At 38.6% G+C, this 17,615-nt stretch overlaps 1 protein-coding gene across 1 annotated transcript; it reads right to left on the reverse strand.

Moving 5' to 3' along the window:
- Positions 1-1,829: 1,829 nt before the first annotated feature.
- On the reverse strand, positions 1,830-17,278 carry LOC113417514 (uncharacterized). The gene is made up of 6 exons (XM_026675945.2): positions 16,788-17,278; positions 11,201-11,252; positions 9,138-9,325; positions 7,507-7,665; positions 5,907-6,017; positions 1,830-2,425 (listed from the first exon to the last, which is right to left on the reverse strand). The coding sequence occupies exons 1-6, from the start codon at positions 16,932-16,934 to the stop codon at positions 2,306-2,308; spliced, it is 777 nt and encodes a 258-aa protein (XP_026531730.2). The 5' UTR covers positions 16,935-17,278; the 3' UTR covers positions 1,830-2,305.
- Between the last annotated feature and the right edge of the window lie 337 nt (positions 17,279-17,615).

Here is a 17,615-nt window from a genome sequence, read left to right on the forward strand (position 1 = left end):
CTGCCATGCCCACCAAGTCCACGCCCACCAAGCCAAGCCATGCCATGCCCACAGAACCCATAGTAAAAAAAAAATTGAATCCCACCATTGGTTTGTTCTCCGACCTTGTTTAGTTTCTGAAAGTTTTGTTCCCAGGCTAGGAAACATCATATAAGATATTACCTAGCCTGGGAACAAAATAATACTAAGAGCAAACAATAGATATAAACTCAAGATAAACTGCACCAAACTTGATTTCAGGAAATACGACTTCAGCAACAGAGCGGTCAATGTCTGGAATACTCTACCTGACTCTGTGGTTTCTTCCCCAAACCCCAAAAACTTTAACCTTAGACTGTCTACTATTAACCTCACCCCTTTCCTAAGAGGTCTGTAGGGGGCATGCATAAGCGCACCAAAATATGCCTACTGTTCCTGTCCTATTGTTTCTTTTTTTTCTCTTATTCGTATACATTTCATGTATTCTTAACTATGTTTATACTTATGCCTGTTATCTAATAATCGCTTGACAAAATAAATAAAATAAATAAATCATCAGCAAAACTTCAGCTGAAGTGTCTTATTTTACTTCTCTTCTGCTTTCATAGGTCTTATGTGGTTAGTTGGTCACGTGACCAACTGGTCACGCTTTATGAGGGTCATCTGGTGGTAAGGTCATCCTGGCTGGCCATGTGACTGACTGGCCATGCTGTGTGAGGGTCATCTGGTGGTGGGGCTACCCTGGCTGGAGATGATGTGAGTTGGTTGTTGGTTGACGCCGTCGTTGGTTGGTCTGGCTACCTACCATCCAAGCTACAGATACTTTCCACCATTTCTAATTTTTTTTTACTTAACTATACCATAAGACTGATGATCTTTATCCTGCCAGAATAGAACACAAAGGCAAGAATCACCTGTATTACGAGTGTAAAGATGCGAGTGAAAATATTCTATGTAGCCTAAAATAGCAAATATTCAATTGAAGCCATGGAAGTGAACTATACTGTACATTTTAGTTCCATATGATGGCAGCAGCTAATAAGACAGTGTTGGCAAGACAAATATCTATTCTTTTTGGAGATTAATTAAAGTTTGTGCGAATACATATAAGCAGCCCAAATCATTAAAATTAATCCCTATTTGGCAATATTTTCTGCACACTTTAGAAAATAAAGCTATTCAAGAATACAAAGGCAATCTTTGTTTTTAGATTTTTTTTAAATCCCACTTTTATTATTTTAATAGAGTTGGGCAACTTATCTTCATCATTGGAAGCTTTCAAGAAGAGACTAGACTGTCACCTGTCAAAAATGATGTAGGGTCTGCTTGGGGTGTGTGTTGCACTGCTAGATGACCTACAAGGTCCCTTCCAACTCTGTTAATCTGTATCTGTATCCGTTACTCCTTCCTCCTGCTATTTGCCCAACAACAGCCTTGTGAGTTGAATTGAGCTGAGAGTGAGTGACTGGTCCAAAATTGCCCAACTGGTTTTCTTGCCCATGGCAGGACTAGAACTCTCTCTCACCTGGTTTCTAGCCCAATGCCTGGGGCCAGCCCCCAAGAAATTGCCAGAATCACCACAAGACTATGTCTTCAGTCCTATTCTAGAAGGTGGCCCCGATAGACACCACCACAACCAACGTTCTCAGATGTTAACGTCAGTTCTTCTACCTGCCAATAAGCCATTTAGAAAACAATCAGAGTCATCAGAATTCATAAGTTGCTCATAGCTTACAAACTTCAGTCTTTCATGGGGACCCCAACAAATCTCTTGCCGAGAATCTCAAATTTTAAGGTCACCGCATGTCTTAGTGACTTGACAATTTATAGCATCATTAACAAAAGAGAGATTTGTCCTCAATTTTCATTTATTTCATGCAATAGAATCTTTAAAAAAAAAAATCCTGTACAAACATATTGGAAGCTCCAGGTGGCATTTTGGCAAGAGAATTCACAGCCTAAGTGAAGATCCATTTCCAAACAAATGGAGTTGCAGAACAGGAACTGATTCTCAGAGGCTTAATTGTCGTGGTTTAGAGAGATACCAGAGATCTCAAAAGAAAATTCTCCAGTAAGAAATCACTGCTTTACCAATGGTTGCCAGTGATATCTAGAAGTATTTAGATGGATCACTGCGATCTGCAGCCTGAAAGAGCCTTGCTGAACAAGGTTTGATGGGCACCAGACAGAGTAACTGAAGCAAGGGAAAGTTGGAGAACATGCAGCAGAGCATCTTCTATAGTGAGCACTGGTAGAAGACAGAAAGTTGCATTGCCTTCGATGAGGACATCATCCTGCAATGGGGAGAAGCAGAATCTTGGTTGTCTCACCAGGGAATAAGATTCCCTTCCCAGTTAACAAATGTGCCAGTATTTTTCTCAGAGAGACGGCCAAGGGTGTTGAGAATAGTCTGCAAACTTTGCTCCGTTGTCAGGGGAGGTGATCCCTGTAAAGATATAGGCAAAGGATGAAGGAAGTTGATAGTGGAAAAAGTCTAAAAGCCTACAGTAGTAATGTCACTGAGAGAATTCAAGGCAATAGTGTAATATGGTGCGATTCCAAGGTGTATTAGCAACAAAACATTCCATTATTAGGTGTGAAATTATCATCAGAGGACATGTTGTGGCCCACCAGTGGCCAGCGGACTTGGACAGTGAGGAGGTTGAGGAGGAACATGGGGCAGTCCTGGAATCTGGGGAAGGCTCTTATGGGTGCTCTGCATCAGAGGCAGAGATGGGGCCAGGGCCGTCCGACAGTTACCAGCTGCTTTCGAAGTTAGACATCAGTGGGGCAAAAGAGCAGCTGGAGCCTGTTCCCAGTGTACGCATGCACAGAGCTGCTAGAAGGGAACAGTTAAGGAACAAGGGTCGACTCGGGAATCAAGGCACAGGTGGATGATGAATGCCCCTTCCCATAGGGAATAAAAGAAGAGCGAAAGGGGAGTGGTGTTTGCAGGAGACAATTAGTTCAATTTATTAGGGTGAAGATTTGTTCCTGACTCCTTACCAAGTGTATTTTCTGCTACAGCATTGTTGCGCTTGGAAACTATCAGCCTGGCAACTCCCCAAGCCTGATAAGCTCTGTGGTTGTAAATCACTCTTGAAAGACTGTTTGCCAGGACTTTGCTGGATGTGAATAAGAAGAATTCACATTAGCCAAATGAAAAGGGGTTTTGTTGGGACTTTGTCTGCTTGGTGATTTTTTTCAAGCCTAGGTCAGAACAGGACAAATCTTGCAGAAGAACTACCAAGTCTTCTGAGGATGACCATTAGCAAGTACCTCTGATGCCCCCATAATTAACAGAACCCCTCTTGACCTTATCGGCTGAATTTGAGGGAACTTCCCACAGCATCGTAAAAAAACAAAACAAAAACCACCTGGAGTTTACAGAATTGAAGACTCCCCATTTCGTGTGAGTGGTTTTTGCTTCAGCATGTTCCAGACAAGCAAACAGAACAAAACTTTATTTCGGTCATTGACCAATAAAAAGTACACTCAGTAAAATAAACAATGCAAAATGATCCCCTAACAACAAGAATTATTAACAAATAATGCTTATGCATAGTATAGCAAAATGTTGCTCTTTTTTTTTTTTTTTAGAGAGAGAGTTGTTTTCTTGACAGTATAATAGCAAATATAAGTTATCAGAGGGCCGTGGAAATCTTAAAAAGGGGTCTATTCATCTGGTTGTGAAGATCCTTGTAGAGCATTTAGAGAAGAGACTGTATTTTAGTATTTAATGACTATGGGCCTCACAGTTCAAGGACTGGTAGTTAGGCTGTGTGTAACTGACAAACTGGATGCCAAAATGTGTTTTTAATATCGATTGTATCTGCTATTTATTATTTCATTGTAGAAGTTTTAACTGGATGCCCCTTGAGTATTTTTATTTGTTCTGGACTCTAGTTTTTGACTGTAATAAACTTGAATTGATTTGAACATGAGTGGTGGTTTCTATGACATCCCTCTCGCAGAGGCAGTAATGGGTTTTGTATGGAATTTTCTGATATTTCCCTTCCAGAACAGCTGTGGAGAAAATGTTTACTTGAGCTAAAGATAAGCTTCTCCTAAATGTGGGAACTGTGATATGATACAAATATGAGGCTGATTTTGGCACTAACTGTTCTGACCCAGCTCCCCAAACACGACAAACCCTCTGAAGTTAAATCAATGATTCTTTTATTAGGAGCGCCAGCAGCTCCAGCAAAAAAGTTTCTTTTTCACAACAGGCTAAAAAGTCTATTTGGCAGGGAGATGAATAGTTGTCTGCCACACCTATTCATCTCCACCCCCTGCCTTTTATCCCCAGGGTTAGGATGGGGTTTCGCTAGCAGCGGTGGCTCTTTCATCCCAAGGATCAGCTCACGGATTTCCACTGCTCTCCTCTCCTCTGCCTTTTGCGCATCCACGCGTCAGGCACTGGACCCAGCTGTTCCTCCTCTTCCTCATCAGCCATCCCCAAACCTGGTGGCTGTTGACTCTCCATCTGAAGACTGACAGGTGACCCAGGCTCTGCCTCTGTCTCTCTCTCTCTCTCTGTCAGCTCCATTCCCTCTTCCCCTCAGCTTGCCTTGATGCTGACCCTGACTCCCAAGCCACCTCCTCGTCTGATTTGGCTGCCAGAGGGACCAGCAGCCGACAGGCCACAACCAGGGGTGGGATTCTACCAGTTCGCACCTATTCGCTAGAACCGGTTGTTAACATTCTAAGCAGTTCGGAGAACCGGTTGTTAGAAGAAATGACTGGTCTAATCCTGTAAGGAAGGCAGGAAGGAAACATTCTGGTGTTGCTTACAGAAACTGCCTCTCTGTTAACCCTTATTACATTCTTGGCAGGACTAGACTTCCTGTCTCAGGAATTTCTCTGGAGTTTTTTTTGCCCTCCTTTGCTGGCACTTTGCTTTTGCTTGCACCATTCAAAGTGACCATTCAAAGTTACAATGGCACTGAAAAAAGTGACTTATGACCCTTTTTCACACTTACGACTGTTGCAGCATCCCCACAGTCATGAGAGGCCAGGCGAGGAGATGCATGCCTCGATGTGAGTGATATTGAGTTGGCCACGCCCAGCCAATAACATGAGCACCAAGCCATGTCCACCCAGTCACATGACCACCAAGGCACACCTACCACCTAAGCCACGCCCACCCAACTGATTGTTAAAAAATTTGAATCCCACCCCTGGCCACAACACTAACAACGTTTGATTATTTGCAATTACAGGCAGTGCTCAACTTACAACAATTTATTTAGTGACCGTTCAAAGTTAAAAGGCACTGAAAAAAGTGACTTATGACCGCTTTTCATATTTACAATCATTGCGACCTTCATGGGTCACATGATCATGGGTCACATGATCAAAATTCACACGCTTGGCAACTGACTTGTGTTTATGACGGTTGCAGTGTCTCGGGCTCATGGGGTCATCGTTTGCGACCTTCTGTGCAAGCAAAAGCAATGGGGAAGCCAGATTCACTTATCAACGGTGTTAGTAACTTAACAGCTGCAGGGAATCACTTAACCACCATGGCAAGAAAGATCGTAATATGGGGCAAAACTCCCTGAACAAATGTCTCACTTAATCACAGAAAAGCATGGCACAATTGTGGTTGTAAGTCAAGGACTACCCTGCATATAAAAATTGAAAGCAGCCATTTCTGTCCGACCTTCTATAGCTTAAGGGTTTTTTTTTTTTTTTTGCCTTAGTATAGCTCTAGCTTCATCTGACTCTAAAATTAAGATGATGTCAGTGGAGAAACCATAAAAGGCTCACTTTCTTTTTTGATTGCTGTCTGGAATGGTGTGATCCAGGAAAAGTTTCAATATGATCTGGAACTCTTTGGAGCATTACCTTCCCAGTTCAGCCAACTTTATCCTTGTTTTTTGTCCACGGTATAAATTTTTTTCCCCTCCCTCCTGTTTGCTTACCATTGAACCTGCCATGTCGGTCTGTATCCATCCTGGATGCAACGCAACGCACAAGATCTCATCTTTGGCAAGATGCAAGGACTGGCATTTGGAGAGCATATTCAGAGCAGACTGTGAGGGAGAGGGAGAAGGGGAAGATAGAATGAAAAGTTCATCTGAATGCTCTAAGATGCCACCTCATTCCATGGTAGCATCTGTAACTGAAAAGCTGCCTTGGGCAATATGGTGGACACCCCAGGCCTGCGGAAAACCAAAACATTCATCTGTTGTCTTGACGGGCTTTCATCCCCTCCTCCTCCGTTTTTCAAGATATGTCCCCTAATCTTATTGGTTTGTGATTCAATGTTGATTGACAGAAGGACAAAGAAATTACTCTAAACTTCGGTTGAAACTACTCAGGGCACGTTCTCTGTCCTTATTTGAAGGAACGTGTTCTGGTCTGAAAGCTGATGGCTATCCCAAAGATCATATCTGATAGCGACATCTGGAAGTAAGGACCCCTGCTCTAAGATGCCACCTCATTCCATGGTAGCTTCTGTAACTGAAAAGCTGCCTTGGGCAATATGTTGGACAGCCCAGGCCTGTGGAAAACCAAAACATTCATCTGTTGTCTTGACGGGCTTTCATCCCCTCCTCCTCCGCTTTTTCAAGATATGTCCCCTAATCTTATTGGTTTGTGATTCAATGTTGATTGACAGAAGGACAAAGAAATTACTCTAAACTTCGGTTGAAACTACTCAGGGCACGTTCTCTGTCCTTATTTGAAGGAACATGTTCTGGTCTGAAAGCTGATGGCTATCCCAAAGATCATATCTGATAGTGACATCTGGAAGTATTCTCATGCCCAAATACTTGTCTGTCTCTAATGGAATCTGAAGAGCTATCATCACTGATCATCTGCTCCTCATCAGAAATAATGGGAAATATTAAACCAGGTTTAGGCATTCACCAGTTATGATAGCAATAGCACTTAGACACATATATACTGCTTTATAGTGCTTCACAGCCAGAGGTGGTATTCAGCAGGTTTTGACCAGTTCTGGAGAACCGGTAGCAGAAATTTTGAGCAGCTCGGAGAACTGGCAAATATCACCTTTGACTGGCCCTGACCCCATCTATCCTCTGCCTCCCGAGTCCGAGCTAATTGGCTGGCTCTTCTTTTGTTGCCCTGCACAGGAGAACGGAGATGGAAAGCAGGTTAGTGGGGTGGGGAGGGAATGGGGATTTTGCGCTATCCTTCCCCTGCCACGCCCACTAAGCCACGCCCACAGATCAGGTAATAAAAAAATTTGAACCCCACCACTGTTCACAGCCCTCTCTAAGCCGTTTACAGAGCCAGCCTCTTGCCCCCAACAATCTGAGCCCTCATTTTACCGACCTCGGAAAAATGGAAGGCTGAGTCAACCTAGAGCCTGGTGAGATTCAATCTGCCAAATTGCAGGCAGCTGGCAGTCAGCAGAAGTAGCTTGCAGTACTGCACTCTAACCACTGTGCTACCCAATGATGGGAAGATGGATAAGAAAATTCAAGCATGCTCTTCTCATACGTACGATAAAACAAAACTGATCTAGCCATTGTTTGATGATAGACTTATCTGTACCTTACTACAGCGATAAGCAATGATGTGTCCCCACTGCCATTCAAAGGTGCCTGAGATGGAACCTGCTTCACTGGAAATGTTGATGATGGCAGCTTTGCTGCAGCTCATGCCTTCCAGGGGAATTTCTTGAGCTGCTTTTCTCAGCAAAGGAAGGAATGCCTGAAGGGTGAAAGGAACAAATGAAGGGCATTCCAACCTTCCGTAAGGAGGGCTGGGACATCTCCCAATCGATACAAATTCCCAATGGACAGGCTCCAAAGACTTGCCAATTACTTGCAACACAACATCAGAATTGTCCTGGAACCCACTTCATATCCCTGTTTCATTCAATACAATTTTCCCATCCATTGGATATCAATATTCTATTTTTCCCAAATGCCATCAATCTGCTAAACAACTAATTCCCATAACACTGTCAAACTATTTAGTAAGGCTGTATTACTAGTATTCTTCTCATCCTTCCTATTCCCTATCTCTTCCAACTTATGACTATACAGACCCCTTACATTCTGGACATAAACTGTTTCAACTCCTTCCCTCAAAACAACGCTACAGAGCACTACACACCAAAACAACTAGACACAAGAACAGTTTTTTCTCGAAAGCCATCACTCTGCTAAACAAATAATTCCCTCAACACTGTTCAACTATTTACAAAGAGTGCACTACTATTGCTGTTAATCTTCTCATCACTCCTTATCACCCATCCCCTCCCACTTGTGATTGTAGGACTGTAACTTTGTCACTTGTATCCTTATGATTTATATTAACTGTTTCCTAATATGATTTGATTGCTGATTGTACCCTATGACTATCATTAAGTGTTGTATGTTATGATTCTTGATTCTTAACGAATATATCTTTTCTTTATGTATACTGAGAGTATTTACACCACACAAATTCCTTGTGTGTCCAATCACACTTGGCCAATAAAGTATTCTATTCTATTCTGTTCTGTTCTGTTCTGTTCCGTTCCTGTTCCTGTTCTGTTCTGTTCTGTTCTGTTCTGTTCTATTCTTTTCTGTTCTATTCTATTCTTATTCTGTTCTATTCTGTTCTATTCTATTCTACTCTATTCTATTCTAAATTCTATTCTATTCTATGCTATTCTCCTTCCTTTTTTCCTCCTTCTCTTCCTCCTGCTCTTCCCTTCTCTCTTCTTTATTCTATTCTATTCCTATTCCTATTCTATTCTCTCCTCTACATTCTATTGTATTGTATTGTATTGTATTGTATTGTATTGTATTGTATTGTATTGTATTGTATTGTATTCTATTCTATTCTATTCTATTAACAAGTTGTTGTACCTTTACAATTTATATTGTTTATTTGTTCTCTAGTATGATTTGACTGCTTATTAGTAACCTATGACTATCCCTAAGTGTTGTATCTTATGATTCCTGATGAATGTATTTTATTTTATTTTTTCTTATGTACACTGAGAGCTCATGCACCAAAGTGTGGACAAAAGTCCCTCAAGGAGTTCTCTGGAGAAACTCCAGCATCAGCCTGGAACTCCTTAGTCCAGAAAAAAACAACAACCAAACAAGCCAACATCTGTTGTGTGAAATGCCTGCAACTAAATAGGTTTTCCTTTACCCAAAGAAGAAAGGACCACAAAGTGCCCTTACCTGGACAACTATCATGGGCCCAATCACATTGGTCCTGTAGGTCTCAGCCATGCTCTCGGGTGTTTCAGTCTCCAAGCTGCTCCTATTTAAAATCCCTGCATTATTAATCAGGAGGTTCAATCCAGCCCCTTTTAGATGATCCGTAACTTTGGCTGCAGCAGCCTTAACGGTGGATGGATCAGTTGTGTCTACAGCAGGAAAAAAACAAATAAAGGTGGGTTATTCCATATCTGATTTTGCAGACTGCACAGTGTTCCAATAAATTTACTTCTATTCTGTGGATATTGCATTTTCTTTTCTTTTCTTTCTTTCTTTCTTTCTTTCTTTCTTTCTTTCTTTCTTTCTTTCTTTCTTTCTTTCTTTCTTTCTTTCTTTCTTTCTTTCTTTCTTTCTTTCTTTCTTTCTTTCTTTCTTTCTTTCTTTCTTTCTTTCTTTCTTTTATAAAATGACTTTCCTGGGATTAGTTTTAAGACTGTAGGAACATGTGAGCCACTGATAGTTTTGAAGTATGCAAGTCTTCTTCATGAAGCCAGTAAAGACAACACAATATTTGATGTCATATGTTTTATTAAACTAGGGGATGGGATAAAGCAAGGCAAGAAATTAGAAAAAAAAAAGTATTCTGATGGGGGTGTTCTTCTGACAGAGAAAGTGACAGTAATATTGATTGGATTTCTGTTTTATGGGTAACCTCCAATTTGCAGCTTAGCGTATGATGCAGACCCATCAAATTTTGATTCAGCCAATCAATCAGTATCAAACAAGCATGAGATATTGTGCTATGAGAACCACACCAATTTCTAACACAAAGGTTGTAGAGGGTGATGAAATGCCTGTGGAAGGGTTTAAAAATTTGCAGGATGATGCTGTTAAGGTTTGTTTATTTATTTATTAAATTTATATGCTGCCAATCTCACTGTCAAGCCACGCAGGGATTAGATGGAGTGCTACAGTGAATGGACTGCTATGAGGGTATGTTGTATTGTATATGAAAACATGTCATGGTAAATGTTAAATAGATGCAAGAGGAATTGGAATTAAAATTGCTCAAAGAGATCTCAGTCATCTTAGATATATGCTGATGTCTGGAAGTTAGGAATTCCTTCTTGAACACAATTAATATCTGGTTCCTGCTAAGTATTGAAGATCGTTTCAAGGGGCAATGAAATTTATTTTCTTGGACACAAGAATCCAGAGATTCTGACTGTAGCCATAACTGTAAAGATGTGTCTGCTCCCTTGGGAAAGACCATGGCAAATATTAACATGGAAACCATTATACTCACAAACACCAACAACAATAATAAGACTGTCTTTTCAATAAATTTGCATGACTGTGAATCGTGTGGACTGTGGACAGTCAGATGGCTGAACAAAGTAAAATCAAAGCTATTGGTGGAGAAAATTGTTGAGAGTTCATTGTCTGAACTTCAAGAAATATATGTCTTTGAGTGCCAGATGCGGTTAAACCACTGCTCACCGGATGCACACAAATAATGAAGTTAAACATGTAAGACACATAACACAAAGGGGAATGTCTTTGAGGAAGATATTAAAGCTTTGAACAATCAAAAGACAATGAAGAAGAAAGATCAACAGAAGACAAGGAGGCCAGATCCCCTGACTGATGACCCAAGAAGGACCTTATATGAAAAAGGTGATCCACAAATGAAGTTCATTGTCAAAACTGCCACCATATGCGCTTGAGCTTTGCATTCTCTAACTGTCAGTCTGCCATGAACTATGGGGGTGGGGAGTGGGACGAGAGGGGGGAACTACTCACCATACCTTCTCGACATCACTGCTTGGATATTGACCTTCCAATGCACCTGCCTAGTAGCAGAAGGTTTGTTTCTTGGTTGGGTAGCAGATCCAACTGTTCCTGGAATCCATTTGTGTAATTCTGCCTAAACTATCAATTGTAATGAAAGGCCAGGTTTGTCAGTTCTGATGTGGGTGTATGGAATTGATGCTTGATGGAATTGGCATGATCTACTCTGGTGCTAAATTTCAGCATTTTCCCTCCCCCTAAAGAAGGACCGAAGAGATTTCCAGGACACATACCTAGTGTGATGATGATAATTTGCAGGTTTTTAGCAGCCAAATCCTTCAGGTCCTGAAAGAAAGAAAACCTACAAATTTAGTGCAGTGAGAAAATTGTAAAATTCCCCATTTTGTTGTTATTATTTTGTAATTTACTCTCAACTGGTTCAATACATCAATTATATAAGAAAGTCAACAATGTTCATGTAAAATTATTGTCATATTTGTTTTTAAAATGTAAAACACTCTGGGACCACACTGTTCACACAATGAGTTGTTTGTAACAATTAAAAATAGTAAAAAATGCATTAAAAAAGTCTTGGAATATGAAATATCCAGTTAAGTAATCACTTTGTTGAAGGATTAGAAATGGTTGAAACGAGTAGCTGGTTTCAACCATTTCTAATCCTTCGACAAAGTGATTACTTAACTGAATACTTCATATTCCAAGACTTTTTTAAATACATTTTTTATTATTTTTAATTGTTACAAACAACTCATTGTGTGAACAGTATGGTCCCAGAGTGTTTTACATTTTAAAAACAAATATGACAATAATTTTACATGAATACTGTTGACTTTCTTATATAATTTTGTATTAATACATTTTATCAATCTTAATTTTAATCCTTCAATATTCCCATATACTATTTTGTGTCAATCTCTACCTTCTTAAAATTCCTTCTTTTTTGACTTCCGGTTTGTCGGCTTCGCGAGCGGCAGGGATTTGCGACTCTGTGCGATCCTTGCCGCGCTAGCCGTTTTTGGTGCTCCGATCCGGACGGGTTTGGAGCTAGGCTACCCTGCAGGGGTAGCTGAAGATAGGGGGGATCCGGAGAGGGGTTTGGGGGTGTTGCAGACCCCCTCCCCGGCCGGCAGAACCCCCTTTTCCCAAGACGGTGCAGCTGCGGTCTGTAATGGCCGCCACAAAGAAGCTGGCAGCCGGGTAAGAATGCGCAGGAGGAAGAGGAGAAAGCCTTTGAGAGTGAAAGTTTTCTTGGTTGATCCAGGACTCTAAGATACATTTAATATAATTCCTGGAAATTATGGCTTTTTGGATGATTCTTTCCACAAGAGAAAATAAGCGGCAATTTTGAGGTGCTGAAAGGAAAGTTTATTCTCCCTCCCGACGGAATTAATAAGTGGATATTGAGAAACCTGTTTTTTTTTTCAGGTAAAACTAGCTTTTTGTGATAAGTCAGAAGGGAGAGGACAAAAAATATATTCATCTGGGGACTTCCGGTTTGTCGGCTTCGCGAGCGGCAGGGATTCGTGAAGCTGTGCGATCCCTGCTGCGCTAGCCGCTTTTGGGGCTCCGATCCGGACGGGTACGGAGCTAAACTGCCCTGCAGGGGCAGCTGAAGGTAGGGGGGATCCGGAGAGGGGTTTGGGGGTGTTGCAGACCCCCTCCCCGGCCGGCAGAATCCCCTTTTCCCAAGACGGTGCAGCGGCGGTCCGTAATGGCCGCCACAAAGAAGCTGGCAGCCGGGTAAGAATGCGCAGGAGGAAGTGGAGAAAGTTTTTGAAAGGAGAAAGTTTTTCTTGGTTCCTAGGACTCTAAGACATATTTAACAAAATTCCTGAAAAGTATGACTTTCTGAATGATACCTTCTAGAAGAGGAAAAAAGCGGCAGTTTGGTGGTGCTGAAAGGAAAGCTTACCCTCCTTTCCTACGGAATAAATAAGTGGATATTAAGAAACCTATTTTTTTTAGGTGAAAACTGGCTTTAAGCGATGAGTGGGAAGAGAGAGGACTAAAAAAAAAATATTTGTATGCTAAGTCTTTGTTGGAGGAGATGCCTTAAGGATTTGAAGACTAAAATATATTGCAATAAGATTTTAAGAAACAGATTTGGACTTTCTTTTTCTCTGATTGATACTACCCCAGGAGGAGAAAGTGAGAACTCTGCCTTGGTTTGGACTGATTGATAACTTTGGGACTGTTTTATTTTCTCTTTGGAATATTCTGGTTGTTGTAAGAAGAAAGAAGGGGAAAAGAAAAGAAAAGATTTATAATGGCTCTCTCTATTGAGGAACTGAGAAAAGATTATGAACAAGCAAAAAAAATGGTAAAGCTGGTTTGAAAGAAGCCTTCCTTTTTTTAGAAATGGCGCTTATTAACTATCAACAAACATTACAACAGATGAAGACAGCAGAAGAAGAAGAAGGAGAGGAAGCCATTTTTAATAAATTTCAGAACTTGACCAAGAAAGAAGGAAGAGGGAAAGGAAGAGAAATAAAAGACTTAAGATTTAAAAAAACACTTAAGAAAGGGAAAAATAAGGTGCAAAATCAATATAATGATAGTAAACAAAAGGGAAAAGGAACACGACAGAGAAGGGAAGCCAGTAAGGCAGAGGCTAGAAGAAGGGGGGGTAGAAAGGTTTGTTGGGAGAAGAAAGAAAGGGAAAAGGTGGAGAAAAGCTACAAAGTTTTGAAATTAAATGGGAAAAAGGAATCTTTTTTAGGGATAAAGGATAAAGTATAATTTCTTCAAAAAGATTTTGCAAGGTACATAAGATGATATTGTAGTATTGTATCAGAAATAGAAAACTTAAATGGTTTAAGAGTTGATAAGAGATTAAAATGTTGAAATGTTTAATAATGATTGGTTTTAAAATTTAATAATATGAGGGGAGGTTTAGAATATTGAGTTTTAATTAAAGAGTTTAATAAGATTATGGTATTGATGTTATTATAAAATTTCTATTATAGTATTTGTTGTTAATATTTAGATCTATTGTTTAACTATGTATTTAATTATTCTGGATGTACTATTTAGATAGAATGTACCAAGCAAAATCGGATTGGGTATTGGGCGTTATTTTAAAGGTTAATTTGATTAATTTAGGGGGGAGATAGAAAGGCATCATACTCTGATTAGTGATTTCAGGAGAAACTTCTTTTTTTTTTATAAGGAACGAGACAAAGGGACAATAAAGAATGGACAAAAGATACAAATATAATGACTCAAATTAAGATGGATTAAATAAGATAGAATTAAGAAGAGTGAAATGTGTGGAGAAGTTTATATAGAAGATATAGAATGGTAAATAAAATAGGTAATGATATGTAAGATGAGCATGAATATAATTGAAGTCCATGAAGAGAGAGATACCTGGGTCCAAGTTACTTTCCAAAAAGATTTTTTTTATGTTTTGTGTGTTGTGTGTATATGTGTTTTTTTTTGTTTTTTTTTGGAGAATTAATAAAACCTTGCAAAAATATAGAATGAGAATAATGGTAACTAAGTCAGAAAGAAATAGATGAAATAATAATAATGAAATTGAATAAGAGCAAAGAGAAGTAAAGAGAAATTGGATAAGAGGTTTTTATATGTTTATATGGAAATGGTTTAAAACAGAATTATAGTTTATCTGACTTGTTAAATTTATAATGGAAAAAGGTTTAAACATGTAATGGATAATGATGATTTGTGTGTTTTGAAAATTAATAAAACTTGTTTTAAAAAAAATATATATATTCATCTGGTCTGATTTTGTTGGAGGAGATGCCTTAAGGATTTGAAGACAGAAATATAATTCCAATAAGGCTTTAAAATACAGATTTGGATTTTCTTTTTTCTTTTGTCTGATACTACCCCTGGAAGAGAAAGGGAGAACTTTGTCTTGGCTTGGATTGATTGAGGATTTTGGGATTGTTCTATTTTTTTTTAATTTTTTTTTAAAAATATCTTGGTTGGTGTAAGAAGAAAGAGGGAAAAAAGAAAAGAAAAGAAAAGAAAAGAAAAGAAAAGATCTATAATGGCTTTTTCTTTTGAGGAACCGAGGGAAGAATATGAGCAAACAAAAACAGACGGTAAAGATGGTATGGAAAAAGCCTTCCTTTTTTTAGAAATGGCGCTGGTTAACTATCAACAAACAATACAACAGATGGAGGCAGAAGAATAACAAGAAGAAGAAGACGAAGAAGCCATCTTTAATGAATTTCAAAATTTAACTAAGAAAGAAGGAAGGAAGGAAGCGAGGAAAATGAAGGATTTAAGATTTAAAAAAACATTCAAGAAAGAGAAAAATAAGATGCAAAATAAATATAATGATAGTAAACAAAAGAAAAAGGGAACACAACAGAGAAGGGATGCCAGCAAGGCAGAGGCTAGAAGAAGGAGGGGTAGGAAGATTTGGTGGGGGAAGAAAGAAAGGGAAAGGTGGAGAAAAGCCACAAAGTTTTGAAATTAGATGGGAAAAGAGGAATTTTTTTTAGGGACAAAGGGTAAAGTACAATTTCTTTAAAAAAGATTTTGCAAGGTACATAAGATGGTATTGTAACATTTGTATTAGAAATAGAAAATTAGAATGGCTTAAGAGTTAATAAGAAATTAAAATGTTGAAATGTTTAATAATGATTGATTTTAAAATTTAATAAAATATTAAAGGGAATGTTTAGAATATTGAGTTTTAATTAAAGAGTTTAATATGACTATGGTATTGATGCTATTATAAAACTATTATAGTAGCATTTGTTTTTTGAAAAAGCAATGGGAATGCTATAAGATTTAATATTTAGATTTATTATTTAACTATGTATTTAATCATTTTGGATTTATTACTCTGTTTTTATTATTATTAAAAAAAAATTAGTAGATAGAATGTACCAAGCAGAATCAGATTGGGTATTAGGTGTTATTTTAAATGTTAATCTAATTAATTTAGGGGGAGGATAGAAAGGCATCATACTCTGATTAGTGATTTCAGGAGAAATTCTTTTTTTTTATTATTATAAGGAATGAGATAGAGGGATAATAAAGAATGGGCAAAAGATACAAATATAATGATTTAAATTAAGATGGATTAAATAAGATAGAATTAAGAAGAGTGAAATGTGTGGAGAAGTTTATATAGAAGATATAGAATGGTAAATAAAATAGGTAATGATATGTAAGATGAGCATGAATATAATTGAAGCCCATGTAAAGAGAGGTACCTGGAGCCAAGTTACTTTCCTAAAAGATTTTTTATATGTTTGTTTGTTGTGTGTTTATGTTTTGGGGAGAATTAATAAAACCTTGTAGAAATACAGAATGAGAATAATGGTAACCAAGTCAGAAAGAAATAGATGAAATAATAATAGTGAAATTGAATAAGAGTAAAGAGAAGTAAAGAGAAATTGGATAAGAGGTATTTTTATGCTCATATGGACATGGCTTAAAATAGAATTATATTGTATAAAATAAGGTTTTATCTGACTTGTAAAACTTATAATGGAAAAAGGTTCAAATATGTAATGGTTGATGATGATTTGTTTGTCTTTGAAATTAATAAAATTTGTTTTAAAAAAAATCCCTTCTTTTGTTATAAATTCTGTACTACTCGTCATATCTGCAATATTTAACTTATAAATATACAACCTGAGTAAGGATCTACTAACCAATTGATTGGAGAAATTAAGCTCACTGCTATTTAAACATATTTTAAAAGTGACATTTTAAATATAACCAGTCTTCATTTAACAAACTCTTGTGTTTCTTCATCATGCCTAACTCAACCATGCCAGCATTATTACCACCTAGGAGACAAACAAATGTCCATGAAAGAAAGAAAAAATCTTTGTTCTTCTCATCTAGGACTGAAGGCACCCCAGGTCTCACCTGAGTATGGGGTCCAGCCGGGTCCCGGCAAGTGGCAAAGATCCATTTTGGGGGGTTGCTCTTGCCTATCAGATGCCGGATCAGCTGCAAGCCAAGTCCACGATTGGAGCCGGTCACCAGAACACTACGTGGATTCAGCTGTTCCATTTCTCTTGACACCCAAGGCCAAAAAATAAACTTTTGCGCACTTCCTTCGATCTTGTTGCAATTCAGCTTGTTCCCAGTCCATCCAGCCAATTATGCAAGGTGCTTGGCTCCTATTGGGAAGGAAATATAACTTCTGAAGAAAATATAAAAGGAGGGATTTGGCAAACACCTACAATATTTAATTGATTCTTGTTGCAGGGGTTTTGCTCTCTGATTAGCTGCTTCTCCTCTGTTGTTTTCTATGTAAATGTTATTTTATTCAAAGAATACCTCCTCTGTCTTCAAACAACTTAGCAGATCCAGCCAGCCCAGGACAGGTCTAGCCTGAAAATCTTAATAGTTACGCTTTACGGATTCAGATGGTGTATTATTTATAGAGCCTCTTTAGATGGCAACTGGATCTAACTGGTGGTGGTGTCTAACTGCTGCATTAAGGTACAGATGAGCCTGGGAACAAAGAAGGAATCAATTCTATTGCTTTCATTAATATGAAATTTTTACAATTACCTTCCTACCATAACTGGTTAACGTTAATTTTGAAAAGTTTAATTCAATATTCACTGGCTCCAACTTAAGAAAATTTAATACGTTAGTTGGTTCCCTTCCATTGTTTCATTCCTTCCAAACTGCTAAGAGGCAGTTGGTTGATGTCTCTTCAGATTCCAGATCATTTAGAGGAAA

This window comes from Notechis scutatus, chromosome 9 (assembly GCF_049901735.1).
Source record: "Notechis scutatus isolate UNSWTSFEM ecotype Mainland chromosome 9, rNotScu1.2, whole genome shotgun sequence".
Lineage (NCBI taxonomy): Eukaryota > Metazoa > Chordata > Lepidosauria > Squamata > Elapidae > Notechis > Notechis scutatus.

Coding starts and splice junctions, on each gene's coding strand:
- LOC113417514 (XM_026675945.2), bottom strand. CDS start 16,934: ATGGAACAGCTGAATCCACGTAGTGTTCTGGTGACCGGCTCCAATCGT. Junction 11,253..16,787: donor CGGCTGGACCCCATACTCAG/GTGAGACCTGGG, acceptor TCTTTCTTTCAG/GACCTGAAGGATTTGGCTGC. Junction 6,018..7,506: donor TTGCTTATCGCTGTAGTAAG/GTACAGATAAGT, acceptor TCTCCCTCACAG/TCTGCTCTGAATATGCTCTC.